At 55.1% G+C, this 26,395-nt stretch overlaps 2 protein-coding genes across 5 annotated transcripts in view; one reads left to right on the top strand and one right to left on the bottom strand.

The window, feature by feature from the left end:
* The window catches only part of NCBP1 (nuclear cap binding protein subunit 1), a 37,790-nt gene extending 28,785 nt beyond the window's left edge, over nt 1-9,005 (top strand). The window contains exons 22-23 of the mRNA XM_078600263.1: nt 7,117-7,230; nt 8,210-9,005. Of these exons, the coding sequence (XP_078456389.1) occupies nt 7,117-7,230; nt 8,210-8,323 (228 nt within the window). The 3' untranslated portion in view covers nt 8,324-9,005. The remainder of the gene's footprint in view (nt 1-7,116; nt 7,231-8,209) is intronic.
* A 318-nt stretch (nt 9,006-9,323) lies between these two features.
* The window catches only part of XPA (XPA, DNA damage recognition and repair factor), a 44,417-nt gene continuing 27,345 nt past the window's right edge, over nt 9,324-26,395 (bottom strand). For 3 of the 4 annotated variants that reach the window (XM_078600267.1, XM_078600266.1, XM_078600268.1), the window contains exons 2-7: nt 20,953-21,218; nt 20,288-20,409; nt 19,169-19,274; nt 16,637-16,802; nt 13,374-13,491; nt 9,324-12,716 (exon numbers count right to left, since the gene is read on the bottom strand). In XM_078600267.1, the coding sequence (XP_078456393.1) occupies nt 12,562-12,716; nt 13,374-13,491; nt 16,637-16,802; nt 19,169-19,274; nt 20,288-20,409; nt 20,953-21,218 (933 nt within the window). In that variant the 3' untranslated portion in view covers nt 9,324-12,561. Of the gene's footprint in view, nt 12,717-13,373; nt 13,492-16,636; nt 16,803-19,168; nt 19,275-20,287; nt 20,410-20,952; nt 21,219-23,530; nt 23,617-26,395 lie in introns of all 4 variants that reach the window. The other variant, XM_078600264.1, reaches the window with a different exon arrangement.

The following is a 26,395-nucleotide window of genomic DNA, read 5'->3' as shown; positions in this document are numbered from 1 at the left end:
TTTTACATCTTAACACCTGTTTTGTTGCCAGAAAAAGGGAAAAAGCTATTCTCATATCCCGTGTAATGTTTACATAAAAAACCAACAAAGCCCTCTCATTGGCTGGCCTCACGCCACGAGCTCCCCCGTGGTGTCTACGTGCGTTGCCCTGAAACCGGATCTCCTCCCGATGCAATTTTGTTTTCAGGCCGTCGAGCGACTGTTGTTTTCCAATGCCGCGCGGGAGCCACCGCCGTGCCCACAATCGGCTCAACGCCATCGCGGCAATAAACCCCAGCGCCGCCGTGCTTGCCAACCAGCCGTGCCGGCACCGATACCAGTGTTGGCCAGCACTGCCGTGTCAGCCCCTCCCCCCACTCACGAGTGTTGGCTGCCAGCACTATGCTGGCTGTCCTGAAGCAAGTGGTGGAATCTCCACATCACCATGGTTGGGGACTGGTCTCTCCACAGGACAATCACCGTTTCCTTCCCCCACAGTGTTCCGTTTGTTGTCCTTCCCTCGCACCTCAGATCAGCACAGTTGGCTACGTACGAAAAAACTTGGGCACATACACTGCTACTCATTCCGTTGCCCTATAGAGTTGATGAAGAGCTGAATTGATGAGTTCTTCTCGGAGCTGTTAACAGCGCACTCAAAATACATCACTGCCTAGCCACGATGCACCTTATGTCACGTTACTTTTTATTGCGATTATATATGTGTAGACCTTTTGTGTTTGATATGCACATTTTGGTGTAACTCTGAGAATAGATGTTCACGTTTTTAAGACCTGGTAGCGGACACAGCAGTAAGAATGAGAAGCGACGTGAAGAACAGATTTAGAATGAGTACAGTATGCCGCAGGTTTGTGTTTTTTTGTTTTCAGTATTCCCCCCCCCCCACTCGTGTGTCTGTGATGTAAGAGAACCGGCAGATGGAGAATTCCAGTTGCGTTTGGCTTTCATCTGTTTTTTTTCTTCTTGTTTAAAATCACTCCGTAAGATTTAATTCTCATTGCAATGCTGCGGTTTCGAGTGCTATAGACCACTGTACGCTGCCTCTCATAAAGCAAACCTCCACCCTTAAGCGTCCACCACTGAACCCAAAACGTCCACCACTAAACGCTAAACGTCCACCACTAAACGCTAAACGTCCACCACTAAACCCTAAACGTCCACCACTAAACCCTAAACGTCCACCACTAAACCCTAAACGTCCACCACTAAACCCTAAACGTCCACCACTAAACCCTAAACATCCACTACCAAACGTCCACCCTTAAACCCTTGACGTCCACCACTAAAACATTAACGTCCACCCCTAGACCCTGAAAGTCCACCCCTAGACCCTGAAAGTCCACCCTAAACCCTGAACTTCCACCCCTACACCCTAAAGGAGAGTGGTGGTGCAGTGCCGCAGCTGGGACGTCTCCGCCGTTTAACGACAACCCTCGCCACTCACAGCTGTGTCACATGGCTGCGAGCTCATTCCAAACAAACCCAAAGATATATTATTATTTAATAATAAAAATGTACGGCCCTTTCTCAATCCATTTCTGAACGAAATCCTCTCCACGTGTGACATCGCTCATAGGGGTTGTTTGACCATACTACGCCTTGCTGGTGAAGGTGGGGGAAGGGGGGGTGGAGGGAGGAGGCCCATGGCAGTTTCAGATCTCGCTTGCCCCTTCTGTGAGCCTCGTGGCCAGGAATCGCACCCCCGGCTCGTTGGGGTTGACGGTGCAGCGCCGTGGTTTCCGTGCACTGTTTTTCTTGTTTTCATTTTGGATTGTTTTTTTGTTTTGGAGGAGCAGCATTCCAGTTGACGGCTTCAATGTCGGGTGGCTTACAATCGGTCATTTGTGTCGCTGCGCGCAGGAGAGCGATAGCGATCGTGTCAGGCGGCAGGGGGGAGCCCAGTGAGTCGCGTCCGAGCCACGTGGACGTCGCAGCGCGCAGGGACGGGGAGCACATGGTTCAGGGTTAAATATCACTGTACACAGCAAGAGCTGAAATGACAGGTTGGAACTGGAATTGGGGCTGTTTGGCTGTTGTGTCACGGATTAGAACGCACGCACGTTTGTGCGAGATTTTTGAAGCCCCGTGATGAGGGCAGCCAAAACAAAATGGAGCGCAGACGCAACGGTGGTGAAGGCCGTGGCCGCGGTGCCGCAGCGTGGGGAGTGGCGGTGCCGCAGCGTGGGGAGTGGCGGTGCCGCAGCGTGGGGAGTGGCAGGCCGCGCCGCGTCTCCCCGTGCAGGCCGCCCCCCCCCCGTGTCCGTGAAACGTAACACCGTGACGGTGAGACGCAAGTGCCCGCACTCCGCACCACCCTCTGGCTGGTGCGAGCTGCCAGAGGGTGGGCTTGATTCCCGATTTGGGCGCCTTGCTGTGTGAAGCTTGCGTGTTCTCCCCCTTTTCTGCGTGGGTTTCCTCTGGGTTCTCGGGTTTCATCATAACTTAAAAAATACATTGTCACTGGTGTTGGCCAAAAATATCCCAATGTGCAAATTACTCAATTGGGATTACACACAGCAGCAGCGATATCAGCGCCTACTGCGAAAACCTGGCAGGACCTTCTTGTAAAAGAGTCTTGAGACTCGGTGAGGCTTTCCTGGGCGAACAACAACAATAACAATAGTTAAACAATTTAAATGAGGCTGTGAGCAGAGCAGGGAGAGAGGCCTGATTGAGTCATGTGAGAGATGGTGTCGGAGGGTCGTGAGCGGCCTCGGTGACTGGTGAAGGATGGAGAGTGGCAGGGAGAAGGGCGAGGGCCTCGGGGGGTCCCGAGTCGCGTTGCCGTCTCTCCCTTGGCCACGGCCGCGGAGTTCGGGGCGTGGCCGTGACCTGGGCCGCAATCCAGAGCGAGTCTGCCGGGTTTAACGTAGCAGCAACATCGCACGAAGCGCGTCCTCGGAGCCGGCTTGGACAAGTTTCAGGGCGGGTCCCGTTCACCTCCGAGCGATTGTTCACTCGGCCGGGGGCACGGGGTGGGGGGGGGGGACGTGATTCCTGTGGAGGCCCCTTTCCTGTAGCCGGATCGAAGTAGATCTCGACCCTTTGTCGGCAACTTTAAAAGAAGACACTGAATGTCAGGTTTATCGGATATATTCAGTGCGTTCATTTGTATAGGACGATGCTATGGCTCCAGCAAGAGAAGATCCGTTGAGAGCTGTCGTCCCTCGCAGTCTGAATGGTCTGTCTGCCGTCACGAGGCGGAGCGGAGCGCTAGCCGAGCGTCGACGTCGCCCACCCAGCAACAACAACAACGAGGAGGAGGAGGAGGAGACGCGCTCTTCGCAACGCGGCCGCCGTCGCCGCTCCTCTCACTCCCCCCGCGCTGCACCGGCAACGCCTCGCTCTCCTCCGAGTCGGATCAAGAGGAGAAAATTGACTTTCAAATGAGGCCGACGGGCACCGCTCTCGCCGGCGCGGAGAGCCGCCCCCCCCGCCCCCCCCGCCCCCCACCGTGCGGCTCCAGGCCCGCGGCGTGCCAGCCACACTCCCTCGGCCTCGCATCGATTCGTCCACTCGAGCAGCCTCCCCTGTACCAGGGGAAGTGGGAACTCGCTCACACTCGGGTGCCAAGGCGACTCGCACCGTGTCAGAACCTGGTGCTCATTTGCTGGCACCAGCTGCTGCTGCTCACGGTGCAGGGTTGTTCGCTGGCTCCTACCGGTTGATGTGGGTAGCGCCGGCTGCCGGGCTTATGAACTCGGAGGAGGAACGAGCGATGCTGAGCACAGCCGGGAAAATAATTTGTGGAAGCCCCGAGGGCCGCGCGGTGTTTGTGAAGGCGGGCAGGGGGGGCAGGGGTCGTCCCCCATTGGGTTGAGTGTCCGTTGGGATCGGTGTGCTCGGCTGCGTGTGTAGGACTGGGGGTGCTGCGGTTCCCGGGGTGTATTGTGTTACCGTTTTTGTTGTTGGGCGAGCTGTGTGACGACGTGTGCTTAGTGGGCGTGGGCGTGTAAGCCTTGCGCTCTGGCATGTGCTGTATTCGAGTGGTGCAGGTCAGGTCGGAGTCGTGGCACAGCGCTTCACCTTCTGCTAGTCCCGTGGCCTCTTTGGGCCACTGGGGCACGACCGTTGCCTTCACCGATATCTTCTCGCCATGCCCTCTCCACTTGTCTCGGTCCGTCGCTACGTCTCTCAAGCGAGGCAGCCTCCATCCCACCTCGCGTTTAACATTTGACACCTGGTCTGACGCCGGGTCTGATGTCTGATTGCGGTCTTCCTCTTTCCGTCGCGCCTCCGACTGTTCTCTCCACCACCGTCCGTCGCAGCCGGGGTTGCCATTTATCCCAGTCCAAAATATTGCAGCTTCCTGCACTGACGTGGCTTGGCAGCCTCGGCTGTTTGTGTCTCTTATTTGCAGGACCTAATTGTTCCTTGCTGCACAAGGATTTCCTGTGAGCGGCAGTGTTTTCCTTTCTTATTCAAAGGGTCCAAGCGTCACGCTAATACATCGCTACTGAATACACCCAGGAGCTGCTGGGAGGTGTCTCCTGTGGTGTTCTTGAGATTTCTTGACATGTCCAGTTGTGCTCCAGTTCCCCAAAGGGCGGCAGTTTCCGAGTCTTGTTTTTTTTATGTCCTTGTTACGCCAAACATCTTCAGCCTCGACGCGGCCAATATACTTGAGCTGGCTCTTGGTGGTTTTGCGTCCGCAATGGTTGAATTCTTTGCTACCCTTTCTGTTAACTTGACCCGTGTCTTCTTGCTATTGATCTCTCGTCCATCCCTTTCCGCGGCATATTTAACGTTTGATGCTGTTGTAGCGAATCCTATTCATGGTAAAATATCAGTGTCACCTGTAAAACACGGGCCACTTAGACTCTGCCCTGCAGATTCCTGCCTGTCATCCTGTAGTGCCTCTTGCGTAACACACCCCAGAGGTCTGCTGAAGAGTGTGGCAGGGAGCATGCGACCTTGGAGCACAGCAAGGCCAGTCACACCTGGAACCGGCCCTGCCCACTCCTGCCCCTACTTCACTGACTCCCACTGACCACCATAGGAACGTGGAATTTCCACCACTGGGCTCTTGCAGGGCTTTAAACGGAAGGTTGAAGCGCTGATGCCTCATCGTGGATCATTTGAGCCGGAATTTGCGTCGAGTTTCTGGTTCAGACAGAGTTTCAATGCCATTTACCAGACTCGTTTCTCTGGGTTTGACGACTGTAATCTGTCCCCGGGTGCTCACGCAAATCAGTGTGTTCCTGTTAATCACCAGATTCTCCTGCGCTGGCTCACTTGTGGCTCACTTGTGGCTCGAATTACCCCGTGCCTGCTCCCTGGGTGGCAAACTCACGCACTGTACTCTTATCCCCCAGGCACTTGCTGGATGGCGAAGCTCACGGCTGCCTGCAGTCCCAGTGCGGTGCACGTTCCCTGTGCGTGCCACAGTGTGTGATGCCTGATTTGGAGAAGCTAATTCCCTGCTGCCAGCTCTCAATTCGCACATTGAACGTTCTCAGTTGGAACGTCACGGCTCTTTGCTCTCTCGCCATCCTCGTGAACAGCTGTTCCGTGCATATCCCTTAGAGAGGACATCTGTGAAGGTCTCCGCCGTGCTAGTTTACGCTTTGCCTCTCGGGCGCAGCCGAGTGCGAGTCCAGTTTACATTTTGTTTGATCGACATTGATACCTTTTCGAGCAAGCTTCTTACCAAGAGCTGGGATCTCGGGGTTTGTGGCGGTGCCTACCACAGAGGCTCCTGGGACACGGAGTGGAAGTGTCGGTCCTCAATATATGCGGGCTCCCAGAGCCGTATGGCAGCGGCGAACATTGATGAACAATTACACCGATGAGTCCCAATGAGGGTGAAACCGGTCTTCGCTTGTGTTTCGCTTCACTGTTGCCGGTTGTTGGGGTGGCCGCGTGTTCTCAACTCTTTGAGTCGACGGTTCTGCATTCGGCCGAGTAAATTTCATTCATGCAAAGCTGCACACCTCGATGCACGCGGTGATACTTTACCACGTGATTCATTCTCAACAGCTGCATTGCAGAGATCCAGTGGAGGTTCGTCATCAGCTAATTTTTCTCACATAAAGCATCACATTTTATATTCAGAATCAAAATATACTGCAGGAATCTGATGAGTTATAGAGCTCTTTTTCACAGACATTTAGTAGGGGCAGGTAAGAACGTTGCAATATTCTAATTGGCACGTTCTGTTTACAGGACAGCCCTTACTAATTGTCTGTGTCGGGTGGTGGCGGGTTTAATGACACATTTATATATTTACGCGATCTAACCCAAAACAACTGTATTATGGATATTGGTCGCGAAAGCCTACGAGTTAAACTACAATATTCGTGTTGGGGTTTGTCATTAAATAACCAACACCTCAGCACTGACCCAAAGCAGAGGTCTCTGGTTTTGACATGAGCAGTCAGTCCCAGGAATCGCCATTGATCCAGCGAGTTCACGGGCTGAGGGATGAAGGCGCAGTGACACGAGTTCTCCTGCAAAGTGTTTGAGGGTGTAAAGTATAAGATGATAACTTGCGTGAGTGGCAGTGCGGTGACCCGTGCACTGAAACTGCACGGCCATAGTGCTCCAATTCAGAGACTGCAATTTCCAGTCTTTATTATGTCAGGAGCTGAGAGCTCCGACTGAATGGTGAACATTTCCGTGCAGCACCTATTCCTGCGACCCTTGAGCAGACACGAGGCTGCTGTTGGCAGCATTGCGAGCTGCTGCTGCTGCTTCCTTGAAAGTTTGTGCGCCACGACAAGTTGAATCAGCGCAATGTGCTGCCACTCGACTGTGGACAAATATCGTCTCCGGACCACGTCGGCGAGATTCATCGATGAAAATCATTTCATATGCTCACACTCTTCAACATTTAATCAAGGATGAGTGAAAGTGTCTACAAATTATATGTAAATATATACAAATACAAATTGGAATTGTTTAACCGGGTGAGAACTCGAGACGTGGATAGTATAGTTTGCAACATTGGCCTGGGTAAAGAGTGTTAAAAATGGACAATACAGACGAGACGGCGTTGGCCTCTCCCGGTCTTCGTCGCTGGTTGGGGATAATGTGCGGAGTGTCCCGCGGGGCGACTCCGTGCCAGCGTCTGCGCGTGCGCCGTTGACGCCGCCACCGCCGCTGTTTTTCTGCACCCAGCGGTTCATCATGATCCTCACGGAGCACCTGGTGCGCTGCGAGACCAGCGGCACGGAGCGCAGGACGCCCTGGTACAAGAACTGCATCGAGCGCCTCCAGCAGATCTTCCTCCAGGTTTGTGGAGCGATGGCGACGCTCGCGCCTCGAGGCAAGAATCACCTGGGTCCCGTTCCCGATTCGGATGCGTGGAGTTTGTATGTTCTCTACAGTTTCCTCCCATAGCCTAACAAATAACACGCAGTGTGACAGACACGAGAGGTGTTTTTGGGTGAGATCGTGTAAATATTTACGCGATCTAACCCCAAAAAAACCTCTTATGGATGATATTGGTCGCGAAAGCCTTGGTGTTAAACACAATGTAACAGATGTTGTCCAAAGATCGCAATGCAGAAACCTCACGTATAAATTACTCATTTGGGATTACTTTACTCAACTCGGACCCTCCAGAAGAGAGTCTTGATGCTCGGTGAGGCTCTCCCACGAATCGCACCGTCGGCGTCCAGGCAAAGTGACGCGTTTTTATCTTGGATCCTCGTTTGGCAGCAGCTTGTCGCGTCGCACGGCGACCCAGAATTGTGGGGTTTGCTTGGAGATCCTTCTCGGGCCAATGTGGACAAGTAGAGCGCTTCACTCTACTATTCCGGTTGAGGTCAAGTTTAGTACAATGAGCAGTGGTTTACAGCCGTGTGCAGTCATCGGTCACTCACGTTAGACCATCAGACCCTGCACATAAGGACCCAGGTTCGTCTCGGGCGGCTGACCCAGATTTAAACCTGGGCTCTCGGCACTGCTGGCTCAGCGCGCGCGACTTGAACGTGCACACGGCTGTGACGCACACTGCTGTGACGCACACGGCTGTGACGCACACGGCTGTGACGCACACGGCTGTGACGCACACGGCTGTGACGCACACGGCTGCGACGCGCGCGGTCGTAACGTGCGCGTCGCAGCGCAATTGCTGTCGGTCGCCGCTGCCGAGCGACGGCAATTGCTCTCCCAGCGTTCACGCGTTGTTAGAGCGCTCCTGCAAGTGGTGGCCCAGCCCAGCGGGTGTTGTTCACGAGGGCTCTTGTCCGTGCCCACCTCTCCGCAGCACCAGCACACGATCCAGCTGTACATGGGGACCCTGGAGAACCTGCTCTTCACGAGCGAGCTGGACCCGCACATCCTGGCCATCTTCCAGCAGTTCTGCGCCCTCACGGCGTGACGGACGTCCCTCCGTCGCCGCCGTCGCCCCCCGCGGGAACACGGGGAACACGGGGAACGCCGACAAGAGAATGCTCGCGCCGGCCTCGCCACCGCCGCTCGGCGAGGAAGCCGCGCCCCGCGTTTACACCCAAACCGTCGCAGCGGCATCTCCGCGTGTTCACCGGCGCTAAACATGCAACGAGTTGCTTGACGTTAGATTCGAGGTTTAGGAAACAGGAGGCCCTTTTTGTTGCGATGCTCTCAGTGTAGTCGCCACCACCACCCGGTTAGCTCATTGTCCCTTTGTGGATGTTGTTCGTCCTGTTCTGTTGGCATGGACGTGGACGTGAGCCCCCCGTAGACCCAACCGGGACGGTCTGGGATCTTGCCACAGAGGCAGATGTCACGAGCAGGGTGACGAGTTTGCAGATTATTTTATTAATTCATCTGGGTTTTTATGCTGTGGGCGACATGGTGTATTATCACGAGGAATTACATTAATTGAATGTCAAAGTGAATAGGCCATTCTAAGTTGTTTTTCATGATTTCATTGATGAATGCGTGTCCCCCCAACAGTTGGGAGAGGCAAATGTCGCTTGGACCGAGTTTGTGTCGTCGCCTTTGGCTCTGCTGCACATTTTGTAAGCAGCATTGCCCGATTTCATTGTCTCGATTTTTGGCAATAAAACCTCTGAAATTTTCTTCCGATCCGCCTTCTCCATTTCAGTGTTGCAATGACGGTGCTTGGTCTGATCTCTCAATGCCTCTTCTGCTGCTCAATTCGCACCATCACTGCAGACACCATTGCCACTTGTTTGTGGTTGGTCTGGATTGTTTCGCTCGGTCTTACTAATTCAGTAACAATATCAGTTGCTCATGTTGTCTCGGCTGGATGTTATTTGTATCAATGATAAGACCACCCTCACATCCCAAAGTTAATAGATCTCCGCAGCAGGATCCACTCAGAATTGAATGAGTTGCAGAATGTACGTATAAATAAAACCATACTAGTCACACAGTCCCTTCTTCATCTGTGATTTAATCATGACCATGTCCACCAGTATCTCAGATTAACATTTAGCACGACACCTATAACAACACACTGAAACATTTAACAACGCACTGCAATATTCAAGGCGCAAGACGAGGGGGAATTTTCATATTTGTGACCACTGCCTGATGATGCTGGCTCCGTACCAGCAAGACATCTGTAGCCCCAATGAGTTAGCGTGGTGTAGGTTGCTCTCCAACAACACTACCGGTGGTGCTGCTGAAGCAGTAATAGCCTGCCAGGTTTGTGCACGTGATAACGTTATTAATTGGTTGTGAGGTGGAGGGTTTACTACACATTTGATTTTCGCATTCTGACACAAACATCAAGTGAGCCGATTAAATGCCCTCTTGGCCGACACAACATCCACACGTGGTGTAGGCGAGATATCGGTGGCGAGTTTGTATGAAGTGGAGGTTGCAAGGCCCCCAAGTGGCCGTCAGTGAGATGGTTGAGGCCACCACGCGTGGTTTGGTGATGTGTAGGTACAGCAGTTCTATCTTATTTGATATTTACAGAAAGGCGATGGACGTGGCCGTCCCTCCCCTCCAGTCAGCCAGTAAAACCTTGTTTTCTAATGGCAGTCCAGTGTCGTGTGGTGTGATACCGCACGGGGTATGCGCTCGTGTTGTGTCCGCGTGCAGCAGCGAGCACACAAGTTACGTGGACTCGCGTGCTCTGCTCTGTGTGCTCTGCCGCAGCGGCGTCCTCGGCTCGCGAGTGCCGAGGGCCTCCGCACGAATCCACTCCTCCTTGGGGGGCCGCAGCTTAGCAACGCATTCGCCGCTTTCACACGCGGACACCCGCTCCGAACCGACCTGTTACAACCAAAGGCACGCCACACAACCACGACTGCCGGTCTTGCGCATTCCTATCAGTCTGTCGACTGCTGAGTAAACCACCCATGATCTAAACTGTAAAACTAAACAATTTTTTATTTTATCAGATAAGGAGTCGTGACTCTGCTCTGCCTAAATTCATCATAGATATGTAAACACGATGTCCATTTTCAAACCAGTTCCTATCCATGATTACATAATCGTCGATCACCGCCTCGCGACCGCCTCATGCGGCTGCATCCCCCACCAAGCGAGTTCCGGCGTCGCGTCCATCACAGCCGACGTTGATGGCCCGTTGAGTCGAAGTCCCGGACGTGCTGACGGGCGTGGACGTCCGGCACGTGCAGCTACAGCGTGACGGGTGCTGAGCGCCACCTGAGAGACGGCGTCTCGGCCCGGTGGCCCGGTGGCGGGCGGTGCAGAGCGGCTCGCCGGGCGAGGTTGGCGCGGCGTCTCCAGCCCACGAGGATCTCGCCAAAGGACGGGGGACAGATTATTTTCTATTCTCCGAGATCAACTCGTTTTTCCTCTCCCGGAGGGCTGTACACCGAGTGGGATGTTGGTCACCACTCCCTTGTGAGGGAGTGTTTCTTGTACGCGCGTATTTGGACAATCTTCGATCTCCAGGTTCAGGGCATGCTGCACACACCGTCTGCTTACACCCTATTCTGCTTCTTCTTCTTCATCAACACTCGGCTTGGCTATCCCACAGGGCGAGCAGCCAAACGGGACCAGGCAGCATTCATTCACGAGCACGGCCCATTCACACGGCGGGGTCAACAACAATGTCTCCCAAGTGTACGAGTGAGTGGTGGGTGAGCGAGTGGGTGAATGTGTGAATGGTGGTTGAGCGAGTGGGTGAATGTGTGAGTGGTGGGTGAGCGAGTGGGTGAATGTGCGAGTGGTGGGTGTGTGAGTGGTGGGTGTGCGAGTGGGTGAATGTGTGAATGTTGGGTGAGCGATTGGGTGAATGTGTGAATGGTGGGTGAGCGAGTGGGTGAATGGTGGGTGAGCGAGTGGGTGAGCGAGTGAATGTGCGAGTGAATGTGCGGGTGAATGGTGAGCGAGTGGGTGAGCGAGTGGGTGAATGTGCGAGTGGTGGGTGAATGTGCGAGTGGTGGGTGAATGTGCGAGTGGTGGGTGAGCGAGTGGTGGGTGAATGTGCGAGTGGTGGGTGAGCGAGTGGTGGGTGAGCGAGTGGTGGGTGAGCGAGTGGGTGAATGTGCGAGTGGTGGGTGAGCGAGTGGTGGGTAAGCGAGTGGTGGGTGAATGTGCGAGTGGTGGGTGAATGTGCGAGTGGTGGGTGAGCGAGTGGGTGAGCGAGTGGTGGGTGAGCGAGTGGTGAGTGTGTGGTGGGTGAGCGAGTGGTGGGTAAGCGAGTGGTGGGTGAATGTGTGAGTGGTGGGTCAGTGGTGGGTGAGCGAGTGGGTGAGCGAGTGGGTGAGTGTGTGGTGGGTGAGCGAGTGGTGGGTAAGCGAGTGGTGGGTGAATGTGCGAGTGGTGGGTGAATGTGCGAGTGGTGGGTGAGCGAGTGGGTGAGCGAGTGGTGGGTGAGCGAGTGGTGAGCGAGCGAGTGGGTGAATGTGTGAGTGGTGGGTCAGTGGTGGGTGAGCGAGTGGGTGAGCGAGTGGGTGAGTGTGTGGTGGGTGAGCGAGTGGGTGAATGTGCGAGTGGTGGGTGAGCGGTGGGTGAGCGAGCGGGTGGGTGAGCGAGCGGGTGAATGTGCGAGGGGTTTGTTTGCCTCGCCCTCGCTGTGTGCCAAGTTGCCTGGCGGCCCCTCTGGGCGCTGTCTGGCGCGTGCCGCGTGCCGCCGTGTTGTTAGTTACGTGGCTCCCGGGGGGCGCCCATGGAGACCCACGCGTGCGCACGTGGAGACGCCGCCAGGCGCTCGCGACGGACCAACGCGGGGCAGCGTGGGGCGCGCTGCCATCGAGAGGCGCGCTGCCATCGAGAGGGCCTCCGATAAAAAAAACCACTCCACTGGGGCGGTGTTTATCAGACCACAATCACAACTTGCATCAAAATACACGCTCTGTGCATCCTCGGGCAGGTAGTGTTTGGCATCAAAAGGCTGTTCATTGGAAAAAGCTACCAGTTTAGTTTCCTTATAGCTCACCCTTGCGTGGCAAACCACTCGACTCGTCTATAAAACATCCCTTGCTCCGCACGAGCTCCCAGCTCCACAGAGCCAAGCACCTTTTGCTTCACTTTATTATTGGACTGGAAAAATACGACTCCTCGTCTCCTCTCCCCGGTAGCTCCTCCACCGCTTCCCTCCGGTCTCGGTCCCTGATGCGACTCGGCTCCGGGGCCGCGCCGGCGACAACCCCGGACCGCTCCCCCGGTCCACGAGCACCGGCGCCGCTCTCACATCTTCTCGTAGGCGAGGCGGTGGCCGCACTGCACGCAAGTCCTGTGGTACGCGTCCTCGTCCGCTTCGTCGCGCTGCTCGGGGCCGTACTCGTGCACGTGGCCCGCGCTGGCCTTGCGGTACAGGCTGCTCCTCACCGCCATGCGCAGCTCTAGACCGAGAGACGTCGGCGGCGGGAGGTTAGCGAGCCGGGTGTGGGCTTCACGAGCTGGTCGCCGCCTGTGACACGTAAAGGGAGTGAATGCGGGCGGTGGGAGCCACATTGACGAACTCGTGCCCACCGCTCCCACCGCTCCCACCGCTCCCACCGTGCCCACCGTGCTCGCCGTGGGCAGTGGGGGCTCAAAGGCGGCGCCGATTTGAGCGCAGAAAACAAAGTTCAGAAACTGCGCACGACGTTGCGGCGTTCGCCCTCAACCCGGCGCGCACTGCACCCGGCAGCGGGGCGACGGTAACGCTCGCAAGGCATCGCAGAGGACTGCCCAGCCGTTGGCCAAGTGTCAGTCAACCGATTGTCTCTGTGCTGCCTCTCCCATCCAACTCACGGGGACTCGCGCGTCTGCATAATAGAACAAACCACCGCTGTCAATAGGCAATGTGTCGGACGTTGAGACGGGTTGTCATATAAATGTTAAATAATGAAATGCGTGTCGCACAAACAGCTGTGCTTCCATCACCTGCGAAGCTCAAAGTCCTCTCCCTGCAGAGAGTAATCCGTCTCCCATTAACATCATCTGCTCCCATTAACATCATCTGCTCCCGGTAGCGACGACAACGACGACGCCGGCCCACGGGAGCGCTCGCTCACCCTTGACCTTGTTGTTGAAGCGCTTCTGCTGCCGCCGGTCGCGGCCGTGGTGCCGCTGCTCGCGGGCCTCCTGCAGGGCCTCCTCGCCGCCCCACACGTCCAGGGCGCGCCCCTCCACCTGCAGCACCGCCGCCCGCTCATTAGCCAGCCAGGGACCTCTCGAGGGCAACTTTAAGTGCCGATTGATTCATGTAACGAAGACCTCAAGTGTGCGTTGGGCATCCGGAACGGGGTAGAATCACGACGCCACAAAGCGTTAGCACCACGTAGATGGCTTTGGCTGCCTATGTTTTTTTTGGGTAGGACCACGTAATAATCTGACAAACTCTGTGTTTTAAAACCCTCCACTATTAGCCAAACAAATAAATTTGTCACGTTAGGGCACATTAAACGCTTCCACACGCGACACCAAACATCGGTCCTGAATAACCCGCGAGTAGTTTTGTGCTTTGGGGCGCGTCCCCCTGTAGGCGCCACGCCACTCCACGCCACACCACGCCACACCACGCCACACCTCACCACACCACGTCACACCACGCCACACCACACCACGCCACGTCACACCACGCCACACCACACCACGTCACGCCACGCCACACCACGCCACACCACGCCACGCCACGCCACACCACGCCACGCCACACCTCACCACACCACGTCACACCACGCCACGTCACACCACGCCACGCCACACCACGCCACACCACACCACGTCACGCCACGCCACGCCACACCACTCCACGCCACGCCACACCACGCCACACCACACCACGCCACGCCACGCCACGCCACACCACGCCACACCACGCCACGCCACGCCACACCACGCCACGCCACACCACGCCACGTCACTCCACGCCACGTCACACCACGCCACGCCACGCCACACCACTCCATGCCACGTCACACCACGCCACACCACACCACGTCACACCACGCCACGCCACGCCACACCACTCCACGCCACGTCACACCACGCCACACCACACCACGTCACACCACGCCACACCACACCACGCCACGCCACGCCACACCACGCCACACCACACCACGTCACACCACACCACGCAACGCCACACCACTCCACGCCACGTCACGCCACGCCACGCCACGCCACACCACGCCACGCCACGTCACGCCACACCACGCCACACCACGCCACTCCACGCCACACCACACCACGCCACACCACGTCACACCACACCACGCCACACCACGTCACGCCACGCCACGCCACACCACGCCACACCACGCCACACCACGCCACACCACGCCACGCCACACCACGCCACGCCACACCACGCCACACCACACCACACCACGCCACACCACGCCACACCACGTCACACCACACCACGCCACACCACGTCACGCCACGCCACGCCACACCACGCCACGCCACGCCACGCCACGCCACACCACTCCACGCCACGTCACACCACGCCACACCACACCACACCACACCACGCCACGCCACACCACACCACGCCACGCCACGTCACACCACGCCACACAACACCACGCCACGCCACGTCACACCACGCCACACCACACCACGCCACGCCACACCACACCACACCACGTTACACCACGCCACACCACACCACGCCACACCACACCACACCACGCCACGCCACGCCACACCACACCACGCCACGTCACACCACGCCACACCACGCCACACCACGCCACGCCACGCCACACCACGTCACACCACACCACGCCACACCACACCACACCACGTCACACCACGCCACACCACACCACACCACGCCACACCACACCACACCACGCCACACCACGCCACACCACACCACGCCACGCCACGTCACACCACGCCACACCACACCACACCACGCCACACCACACCACGCCACACCACACCACACCACGTTACACCACGCCACACCACGCCACACCACACCACGCCACGCCACACCACACCACGCCACGCCACGTCACACCACGCCACACCACGCCACACCACGCCACACCACACCACGCCACACCACGTCACACCACACCACGCCACACCACGCCACACCACACCACACCACGTCACACCACGCCACACCACACCACGCCACACCACACCACGCCACACCACGCCACACCACACCACGCCACGCCACGTCACACCACGCCACACCACACCACACCACGCCACACCACACCACGCCACACCACGCCACACCACACCACGCCACGCCACGTCACACCACGCCACACCACACCACGCCACACCACGCCACACCACACCACACCACGCCACGCCACGTCACACCACGCCACGCCACACCACACCACACCACGCCACACCACGCCACACCACGCCACGCCACGCCACGTCACACCACGTCACACCACACCACACCACGTGGTTGTCGAGGGACGAGCAGCTGCCTCGACAACGCCAGCAGCGCTGCGAGCGCAGCGTCTCGCGCTCATTCAAACCGCGTCGGCCTCGGAGGAAGCCAGGCGGCAGGCTCGGACACTCGGACACTCGGACATCGGGAGGTGGCGTGGGTGGAGCGAACCCGGTGGCTCACGGCTGGCAGTGTGGGAGTCACAGCCATTCTGCAGCTAGGCTAAGCCTGGGCGCAGGAAACAAACATTCGCCCTCTACTTATTTCACATGTACAGTGACATTTCATGGAGCAGAGGCGGCTGTGTGTTCGTGAAATTCCTTCTGCTATCTGTGTTTAAATCTAACGCGTATTTGAACGGGCTGATAAGTTCGTGTGGATTTAACAACATCGCTTCCCAGTGTTCACACAGAGAATGCCCTCAAATAACCCCCCGGGGCGTCCCCCCCAACCCCACACAAACGCGCGCCCCAGGAGAAGTTCTCTGCCCCAGGTGAAGCGCTGTACCCCGGCTCCACATGACAACTCAAACTGCCACTAACTACACAGAGTGTGCAGCATGTACAAAAAAAATCTCTAATTTAATTTCTTATTTTTTTTCTACTAAATGTAATGAACACTCTTTGCAGGGTGTGCCCTGAGTGCAACCAGGATGCGATTGGAGGGACTTGGGAAGTCCTTCTGTGATGTCACATCCTGGGGCCGTGTTTTGGCATGAGGTGGTGCTCTGCTCACTGCAGCACTTTGTAATGGAAACCTCTTGGTGTCGTCACTTGGCGCTGAGATAGAAGAACCCTCATGAGCTCCCACATCCATGCACCGGCCACTCTCTCACTCACACTCACTCACCACTCACTCACTCTCTCACTCACACTCACACACCACTCCCTCACTCACCTGCAGGCGCAGGTAGAGCTTCATGTCTCCCCAGCGCGGGTTGTGCGGGTTCTTGCGCAGGACGAAGCGCAGCGCCGGCTCCCGCCCGTCCAGGTCGCAGTCCTTGAGCAGGAACTCCGTCTTGGCCTCCGTGCGCGACACCAGCTGGTGCTTGCCCTCGTTGTCCCTGCGATAGCGGAGGCAATGCGCGCAGCAGCAGCGGCACAGCAGCAGCAGCGGCACAGCAGCAGCAGCGGCACAGCAGCAGCGGCACAGCAGCGGCACAGCAGCGGCACAGCAGCAGCGGCACAGCAGCGGCACAGCAGCGGCACAGCAGCGGCACAGCAGCGGCGGCACAGCAGCGGCACAGCAGCGGCACAGCAGCGGCACAGCAGCAGCGGCACAGCAGCGGCACAGCAGCGGCACAGCAGCGGCACAGCAGCGGCACAGCAGCAGCAGCGGCACAGCAGCGGCACAGCAGCGGCACAGCAGCGGCACAGCAGCAGCGGCACAGCAGCGGCACAGCAGCGGCACAGCAGCAGCAGCGGCACAGCAGCGCACCGTGTGTGTGGGCACCTCCATGGCCGTCGCGCCCGTAACCATTGACCCCCACCCACCGCGCCGTGTTAACTGCCGCGATTCGTGGTCACCATTCAATGAGGGCGGTTGGCTACGTGCGGTGCCAAGAAAAGAAGTTCAAGAAACGACGATTCTCGGTTCTCTTCGTGGCGGCTCTCCCCCCGCTCGTGCTGTTCTGTTCCGTGTCGACGCGGTTCCCCTCGTCCGTAAAGCATCTTGCGATGCGGTGGCGCTTAAACGCGATTTAAATTCAAATTCCCTCCATGGATATTTATTCCATTTGCCGAAAGGTAACGTTTGAATACATTTTTATATATCTCACGCGTACAATTCAATGCATAACTTTTAGACGGATGAATTGCTACATGTCTACTGCATGCCTCATCAAACACTCCCAGCTGCTGAAAGCAAAATACGTAAACGTAAGACACTCAATGAGCGTAGCGGTTACTGGGTGTGTCTGGGTATTCAGCCAGAAAGAGAGATTCCGACATCAGGGCGTGTGTGGAAGTGCACGCCTGTAACCCAGAACTCACAGCTGGAGTTGGCGGATGGTCATCACGGATGGTCATCAGGGATGGTCAACCTGTCTGTACGGACCGTGGAGCTTTATCCGTCACACACATATATATATTCTGCAGATGCTTCTACAACTACTACATTGCAAACCAATAACAGATATATATTCTGCAGATGCTTCTACAACTACTACATGGCAAACCAATAACAGATATATATTCTGCAGATGCTTCTACAACTACTACATTGCAAACCAATAACAGATATATATTCTGCAGATGCTTCTACAACTACTACATTGCAAACCAATAACAGATATATATTCTGCAGATACTTCTACAACTACTACATTGCAAACCAATAACAGATATATATTCTGCAGATACTTCTACAACTACTACATGGCAAACCAATAACAGATATATATTCTGCAGATACTTCTACAACTACTACATGAGCAAACCAATAACAGATATATATTCTGCAGATACTTCTACAACTACTACATGAGCAAACCAATAACAGATATATATTCTGCAGATACTTCTACAACTACTACATGAGCAAACCAATAACAGATATATATTCTGCAGATACTTCTACAACTACTACATGAGCAAACCAATAACAGATATATATTCTGCAGATACTTCTACAACTACTACATGGCAAACCAATAACAGATATATATTCTGCAGATACTTCTACAACTACTACATGAGCAAACCAATAACAGATATATATTCTGCAGATACTTCTACAACTACTACATGGCAAACCAATAACAGATATATATTCTGCAGATACTTCTACAACTACTACATGAGCAAACCAATAACAGATATATATTCTGCAGATACTTCTACAACTACTACATGGCAAACCAATAACAGATATATATTCTGCAGATACTACTACAACTACTACATTGCAAACCAATAACAGATATATATTCTGCAGATACTTCTACAACTACTACATGAGCAAACCAATAACATATATATATTCTGCAGATACTACTACAACTACTACATGAGCAAACCAATAACAGAGGAGGTGGCTAAACATCCCAATGCAGGCCCCTGCAGCCTTCAACAATCAATGAGACTTTACTGGATGGACCACATAGTCGTAGTAGTACTAATAATAAAATAATCATGACAAGACACGAGCTGACAGGGCCTCCACGGCACAGGACGATGCACAAGCGCCACCACCACCACCACTGCACGCACCACACTGACGTGCGGCTTCCCGTGTGTGTGCGTGTGTGCGTGTATGCGTGTGTATGTGTGCGCGTGGAGTGCATGTATGTGTGTGTGTGTGCGTGTGTGTGCGTGTGTGCGTGTGTGTGCGTGTGTTCGTGTGTGCGTGTGTTCGTGTGTGTGTGTGTGTGCATGTGCGTGCGGCGCCTCACTCAGCAATCATGGAGGGCCATGGGGGGGGTTTGCTCACCTGCACGCGTCGCACACGGCCAAGTCAAACGTGGCGCTCAGGTAGGAGTCCATGAAGCGTCGCTCGCACTCCCCGCACTGCAGGTAGTCCGCCTGCATCACGGGCGCTGCGGCGCAAAACCACCCCGCGGCACCGCTCACTCGCGGCCGACGCTTCTCTCCCCTCCCGAGCAAACTTGCCAGGAGCCTCCCGCAAAAGAGTGTGGAGGCTCCGTTGAGGCTCTGCGGTGTAAACTAATGTAACAAATGAAACGGGGCTCTGTAAGAGTAGTCGTGAGTCACCGACGACTGCACCAAAACCCTCTCGTAATAAACGTGGTTTTTTACTTAATTTTTCTGAATTCAGCTGAGGAATATTTGTCTGTTGCATCGCCACATGACAAACGTCGTCTCCACAGGGCCGCGAAATCCCCCGCGCCGCGCCTGCGACGACGCACGCTAATAGCCTCGACCCGCGTCGCCACCACCAAGAAGCTGGAGCGTGAACTACGCGAGCCCACTCTCGCTCGCACGCAGACGGCCCCGAGACCGTTCGGCAGTTGCCCCCCACCCTGATGACGCTTCAGCGTACGGGAGGCGTTGGCCAGCTAAGCTCACTCGCTCACTCTGTGCCCCGAGTGGGAAAACAGAGCAACCCCGGCAACACCGCAGAGAGACGCAGCTGCACGTCGGGCACCGTGGGGGACCGTTGGATGGACGATTGGGAGAACGCAAACGCGTGCGAACATGTGTGCATGCGTGAGTGTGTGTGCGTGCGTGAGTGTGTGTGTGCGTGCGCTTTGAGTGTGCGTGTGCGTGAGTGCGTGTATGTGGTGTAGCGGTTAGCGCGCTGCCCTACGAACCTGGCCACCCGGGTTCGATTCCCGCTCACGGCCAACACCAGCGACGATTATCTGAACCGGTCCTGGGCCTCCCCTGGTTCGATGTAAACATCGTCACTGGGGAGACAAAGGCGGCCGGGCGTGGTGTTGGCCACCCACCCCCTCGTGTGCCGTGCCAGCTTTCATAGGTGCTCGCTATTACAGCACTTGTCCCAACAGTCTGTTATGGCTATACGGGCCATCTTTGTCTTTGTGTGTGCGTGTGTGCGTGCGTGCGTGTGTGCGTGCGTGTGCGCTACCTGGGGTGTGCACCACCCGGTGAGCCGCCGCCGCTGCCTCCTCATCGTCCGCCTCCTCCAGCAGGAAACCGCCGCCGGTGTCGACCGCACGGCCGGGCACCCGCAGCCTCGCAGCGCCCGCCCTGCAGGGACACACGCGTGCCACGTTCACGCGCCGCGCGTGAGCGCACCACAAACACGCGCGGTCATCGCGCTGTGCCACGAACCCACCGAGCCAAGTTCGATTCCCACTTCGCAACCAATAACGGCGACGGCGAATATCTCAACTAGTCCTGGGCTCTCCTAGGTCGACTCAACCTCAAATGAGTAGCTGATACGATGTGTAAACATCAGCACTGGGGAGACAAAGGTGGCCGGGCGTGGTGTTGGCCACCCACCCCCTCGCTCACAGCATTTGTCCCAAAAGTCTGTTCAAAGCTATATGGGGGAACCTTTTTGTTTGTTGAATTGTAAGATCTACTGTGCGAGACAGGCTGAGCGGCACGTGACGTGTGACACGTGACGTGCCGAGTGACACGTGACGTGTGACACGTGACGTGCCGAGTGACACGTGACGTGTGACACGTGACGAGTGACACGTGCCGAGTGACACGTGCCGAGTGACACGTGACGTGCCGAGTGACACGTGACGTGTGAGTGACACGTGCCATGTGAGTGACACGTACTGTGAGCGAGCGCTGGCCGAGGGGTAGGGCTGGCTGGCGGCGCGTGCTTGCCGCAGGAGCAGTGCTCGCTGGCGGTTGCGCTCGATCTGGGCTCTCACGGCCGCCGGGAGCACTGCCGCCGGCTCCTCCGCACTGCGCCCGGGCCCTGCCACCCCTGCACAGCCTCCCCCATCCTCCTCCTGCTGCTGCTGCTGCTCCTCGCTCAGCTCTTCGCTCAGCTCCTCGCTCAGCTCCTCGCTCAACTCCTCACTCAACTCCTCGCCCATCTGGACACGCAGACGGAGGCAACGCCGCACCGTGTCAATAGCCCGGGCTGATCTCTGGACGGGACGCGTTCGTGGGTGGCGATCGAACACGGCTCGTATCAGAGCTGTCGTAAGCATTTTTTAAACTTACAAAACGATATTAATGCAATTATTTCTAATTATAATGCACCTCAAGGAGAGGTACAATTAACAAAAAACGCAACACTCTCGTCAATCACCCTCTCTTAAAAGAAAAATACATATAACCTGCGACACCTTTGGCCCTCAATGAGGTCGTTACATGTTTAGGAATGATTGGTGAAAGTGGTTTCCTTAAACCCATTGATTTTCCTGGGTAAGGGCCAAGGCTGCGTGGTCCGTGTCTGAGAGTGAGGAGTGCCCGGGCGGTGACACGGAGACCACCCACACCGTGAACGCGACACGCACCCTTCCTCCTTCCTCGCTCGTCATCCCTGCTGCGGGGGGGGGGGGGGGGAAGGGGGTTGACGGATCGGCTCATTTGAGACCCAAACATCGCACCTCCCAGCTTGGACAGGTGTAAGCAGAGATCGCATCAAAACACGAGCAGGCCGACGCGCACATCTCGTCGATGAATGGAAAAGTAAAGTCACAAGCCACGGTGGTGCGACTGTGGCCTTGCGACCCAAACTCTGGAGTCACGCAGTAAACCCACGGTGGTCTGTGCTCCTTGCATGGAGGAGCAACGGCAGAAACGACGACACGAACTCTCTCCAGAAACCCTCTCGTCGTGGCCAGAAGCAGACCCGACACTGGCATCGAGCGAGTGAACAACGCAAACCTGTCAACCCCTTATCGGTGCCCTACCTTACTACGCACCAACTCAGACCGTATTGGTCACCACGTGCCCCTTATAAACATCAACGTTCATCCTACAAAGTCCCATCACAAGGGAGAAACACAAACAAATAGACACAAATTATAGTTTTTTGCCCGTATTGAAACGACTGTATGCCGTATGGGCCTGAAAACTCAATTCCCCTGTACAAGAATGTGGGGTGAACCGTGTGGGTTGACAGCTGTGAACAACGCATCATCATCATCATCGCTGCTGCTGCTGCTATCGTGCTCGAGAAGAGAGAAGCGGCCTTGCGCTATTTTAAATGTGACATGAAGAACGGCCGTGACCAATGGAGTCTCTCTGCGTCGTCGTCATCACCTCTCCCTTGATACATCGCAAGATACATTTTAGCTAAATAAGCTGAGATATTTTCACAGATCAAAACGTGAATATTATTATGATCACATTTTATTGTTATCTACAAATGCACTGACGGCGTAGTTCTGTGAACCCCCCCGAGGCTGCTGGGCCGATGTCGCCAGGAGATGGCCGCCCAGCAGATCTGTCCATAAAGTGGCCTGCCAGCACGTCCGAGTGGTAGCCCCTTGTACGCATCGTGGGCTCCTCTAGGCAGCCTGTTGTCCTTCAAACACGCAAACTACTCCTCTGCCGAACATGCCCAAGGCAGGACCGACTTGACGGAATTGTGAGTCTCAGCGGGGCTTGCTGGATACATTGCGCTGTGCCCGTTCATATTCAGCATCGAGCGATCCACTCATTCGCAATTCGACCGTCACCATTTATTGTTGTCATATTTCAAAGATCGATTATTTTAATTACATTGTTAATGTAACGCCTCTAGTGCCTGCAGGGGCTACAAACTGCATACAGACAACAATAATAATTCCCTACCAACACGATGCCACGCGTGTATCGTGAGTTTAAACATCTGTTTTAATAGCTAAATTGATGAATCGATACATCGTTACATGCCTAAGTATTGTTATTATTATTGTCGTGAAAAATTTGGCTAAATCACTCTGCCAAAAACCGTTTAATAGCAGAAGACTTGAATGGCTGTCAGTCAAGGGACAGCTTGACGATCCTGTCCATTGGCTGCTGCAGAGGCTGCCTGGCGTCGTTCGCAGATTCACTGCCCCGGCTGCCGTGGCCGCGTGGAGCATCGGAGCCCGACAAGGACAACCAACGGTGGCTCGTGCCGACCGACGGTGGCACGTGTCAATCAGCGGGAGCTCTACCCAATCAACTACCGTGACGCAGGCAATCACGGCAATCGCAGCGGCCACTGTTCAGTGGGACAGTTTCCAGGCATCCAGCCAGCGCATGCAGATTCTGCCGAACGTGAAAGCTGCATTCAACACGGAGCGAGCAGCAGGGAGCTTCCAATCACAAAGAGCGGCCCCCGCCACCGCCCCTCACAGAGACACCCCCCTGGGCTGAAGGGACAAAGTGCGGTCAGTGAACATCGATGAAGGTTGGGTGTGAAAATCACCATGGGAGAGACAAAGGTGGAAGAGCGCGCTGGTCACAGCACACCGCCGTGCCGACATTCACAGGCATCCTCCAGTCGCCGCGACACTGGTGAGAGGTCAAAACAAAGACGCAGGCAACAGCGGTGAATTACAAAGGAATGAAAGTGTACGTTTTAAATGGACACTGAATAAACAAAATAAATTCACTGCACCACAGTCGTGGCTAGTGTTGGGACAAATACTCACGAGGAGATGAGTTAGCGCACGATTTAGTCGAAACATTATACAGCACAACGAATGACGTCTTAGGCCATATTCATCAGTTTAATAACTCGGCCATTCTCGGCGCACTGCGGCTTCGTGCCACACGCAGGCGCAGTGCCAACATGCCAACAGAAGGCCTTGGCCAGAACCGCCCCGCCGGCGACCAGCCGAGAGGCAACGAGAACAGAACGCGCGTCACATGAACTGTGCGGGATTTGACAACCTTCTGCTGACTGCAGACAAAGGTGGAATGTCAAATTTCACCGGCAAACTGCCAGTTTACTCTGCTGCTCCCCCGACTGAATGCTCCCCGATTAAATAAACCCGGTGCACTTACAATGCACACCACCACCACCCTCGCTGCCTGACACCACTGCGGTGCCACTGCGTGGCACGCACCATGTACCTTGAAGCACGTCAGGTAACACCGCGTACGACGATGAGCAAATATTGCGACGTGTTTGACGACAACTTCAACGCTCGGCAGATGACGCATACAAACGCATTCATTTCAAAATTGATTCGTGACAAAAATGATCCGTGCATCTCTTGTATGAATCACAAAACGCATTCATGCTACGTCCTGTGAATGTTATAACAGCGCTGGTGGCGTGTTGACATGTGTAGACACGCCACGTGGCGCGCAATGTGGCCAGGCAGCAACAACTCTTACACAAACGGTGGCTACGATCCGCCGCGATGGGCAGTCCACGCTTGAGCGCAGTTGCCCAAGCCCAGGGAGACAGATGCTGCTCATCTTATCAGTCAACATGTGCGGGTGAGATAAGGTGACAGCAAAAAAAACGAATTCCTGCGATGCAATGCAGCAAAGTGAAGAGAGTCCCCGAACTCCCAGAATGCACCACCAGCAGCAGAGAACGAGAGCTCAGGATCAAGGCACAGCTCTGCTCCTTGTCAGAGCCGGTGGTGGAAATTCCACATTCCTATGGTGGGGGTGAGCCTATCCATAGGTCATCCACTGTTGACTTCCCCACAAAGTGGGAGTCATTTTAATCGATCCTAGAAAATGATGGGCTGAGTCAACCTCCAACCAGAATTTTTTATCAAACTCTTTACACAACATTTTTATAAATGTAAAATGTTATATACTGTACATGTGTACCAAATTCACCTATTGGCGCTATTTTGGTAAAAAAAATGCATGAAATGGGGAATGACCCAGGTACTTGTGGACCAATGTTTTTCACATTCTTCCATTTATCATTACATGGCAAATGCTTGACATGAGCAAAGATGGCAGCACCCTTGCACAACTGCACATTTGAAGAACAGTTGGGATATTAATTTGAGTCTTGTTAGGTAGTCATCATCATCATCGTCATCACGATCCATGGGCAAATCGCCCCTAGGGTGTCCACCACTGCGCATGTCGTCATTTGTTTCCACTTTCCTCCGTCTCGTGCCAATATGCTCAAGTGGTCAAGGCAATTCAAATCTAGCAGAGAGTGAAGCTGCAAGCGATGTGGCGCCAACTGCAATGCGCGTGGGCACGTCTCAACACGGGTGGAGCGGCTGCAACCGAGACGCGAGCGTTGACGGCGATGACGACAGCAGGTGGCATGTGGCGGCTTGCAGAGCTCTGGCCAACGTCGTTCGTGTTGAGAGGTTCACGTTGGAAGAGGGGCGATGAGGAATTCGGCGTGAAATGTACGAGCGCTCACAGGGTTAAGCGTGGGAACAGTTATTTCAAGAATCCACAACAAGCTGCAGTTTAAGACGTGTGCGCGGTGGGTGCCAACAATGTTAACGCGAGACCACAGAGCGGACGGGAGTAGTTGTGTTTGTCGTGCTTATCGGCTGGCTTCCGACATGAAAGCAATGCAGTTTCTCTCTCGTCTCGTCACCATGAATTAAACTTGAATCCATCATCATCGTCATGAGCTGAAACGTGAATGCCAGGGTAACTTAATGGAAAACTCGACAGGTTAACACCACAGGTTCTCCATAAAGAAAGCAACTCAAGTCCTAAACTTCTGCCAGACAGGTAATGATGACAACACCAGTTGCTTCCTGTTGCGACTTGTTGGACAACAACGGAAGCCCGACATTCATCCCCAAGGCTGTGTGCCAGATGTTGATGGCTCGTGCATCGCCTTTAAAACATATACACATCTATCTGATGTGTTTCCAAACTACGCGTCTGACGCATTAGACAAATACACAACTGAAAAATGTAAAAACATATCGTGCACACGGCATGAAAGGAAGTTGAGTTTCAAGTTGATTTTGTTGAAGCAGATGATGACTCACGAGGCCAGGATAAGTTTAACTCTGACGAGTGACCCGGGTCACCAAAATGACGAAAGCAACAACATCAAAAAACAAAGTACAGCGATGAAGCAAACAGCAAATCAGAGGGGAAAACGAGCAAATAGAGATCAGAGTAAAACACAACCAGATGGTGGATATCACTGGAGCCGAGCAGGCGCCAAGAACAGCTGTCGCGGATATGAGACATGCGTGTCCCAGCGCCCCGTGTGTGACACGTGTGTCCCAGCGTGTCCCAGGGCCCCGTGTGGGACACGTGTGTCCCAGCTCCCCGTGTGTGATACGCGTGTCCCAGCATGTCCCAGCGTGTCACAGCGTGTCCCAGCTCCCCG

Source organism: Lampetra planeri, chromosome 13 (genome assembly GCF_965212315.1).
Source record: "Lampetra planeri chromosome 13, kcLamPlan1.2.h2, whole genome shotgun sequence".
Lineage (NCBI taxonomy): Eukaryota > Metazoa > Chordata > Hyperoartia > Petromyzontiformes > Petromyzontidae > Lampetra > Lampetra planeri.
The sequence above is the reverse complement of the archived record's forward strand: the minus strand, read 5'-3'. Positions and strand labels throughout refer to the sequence as shown.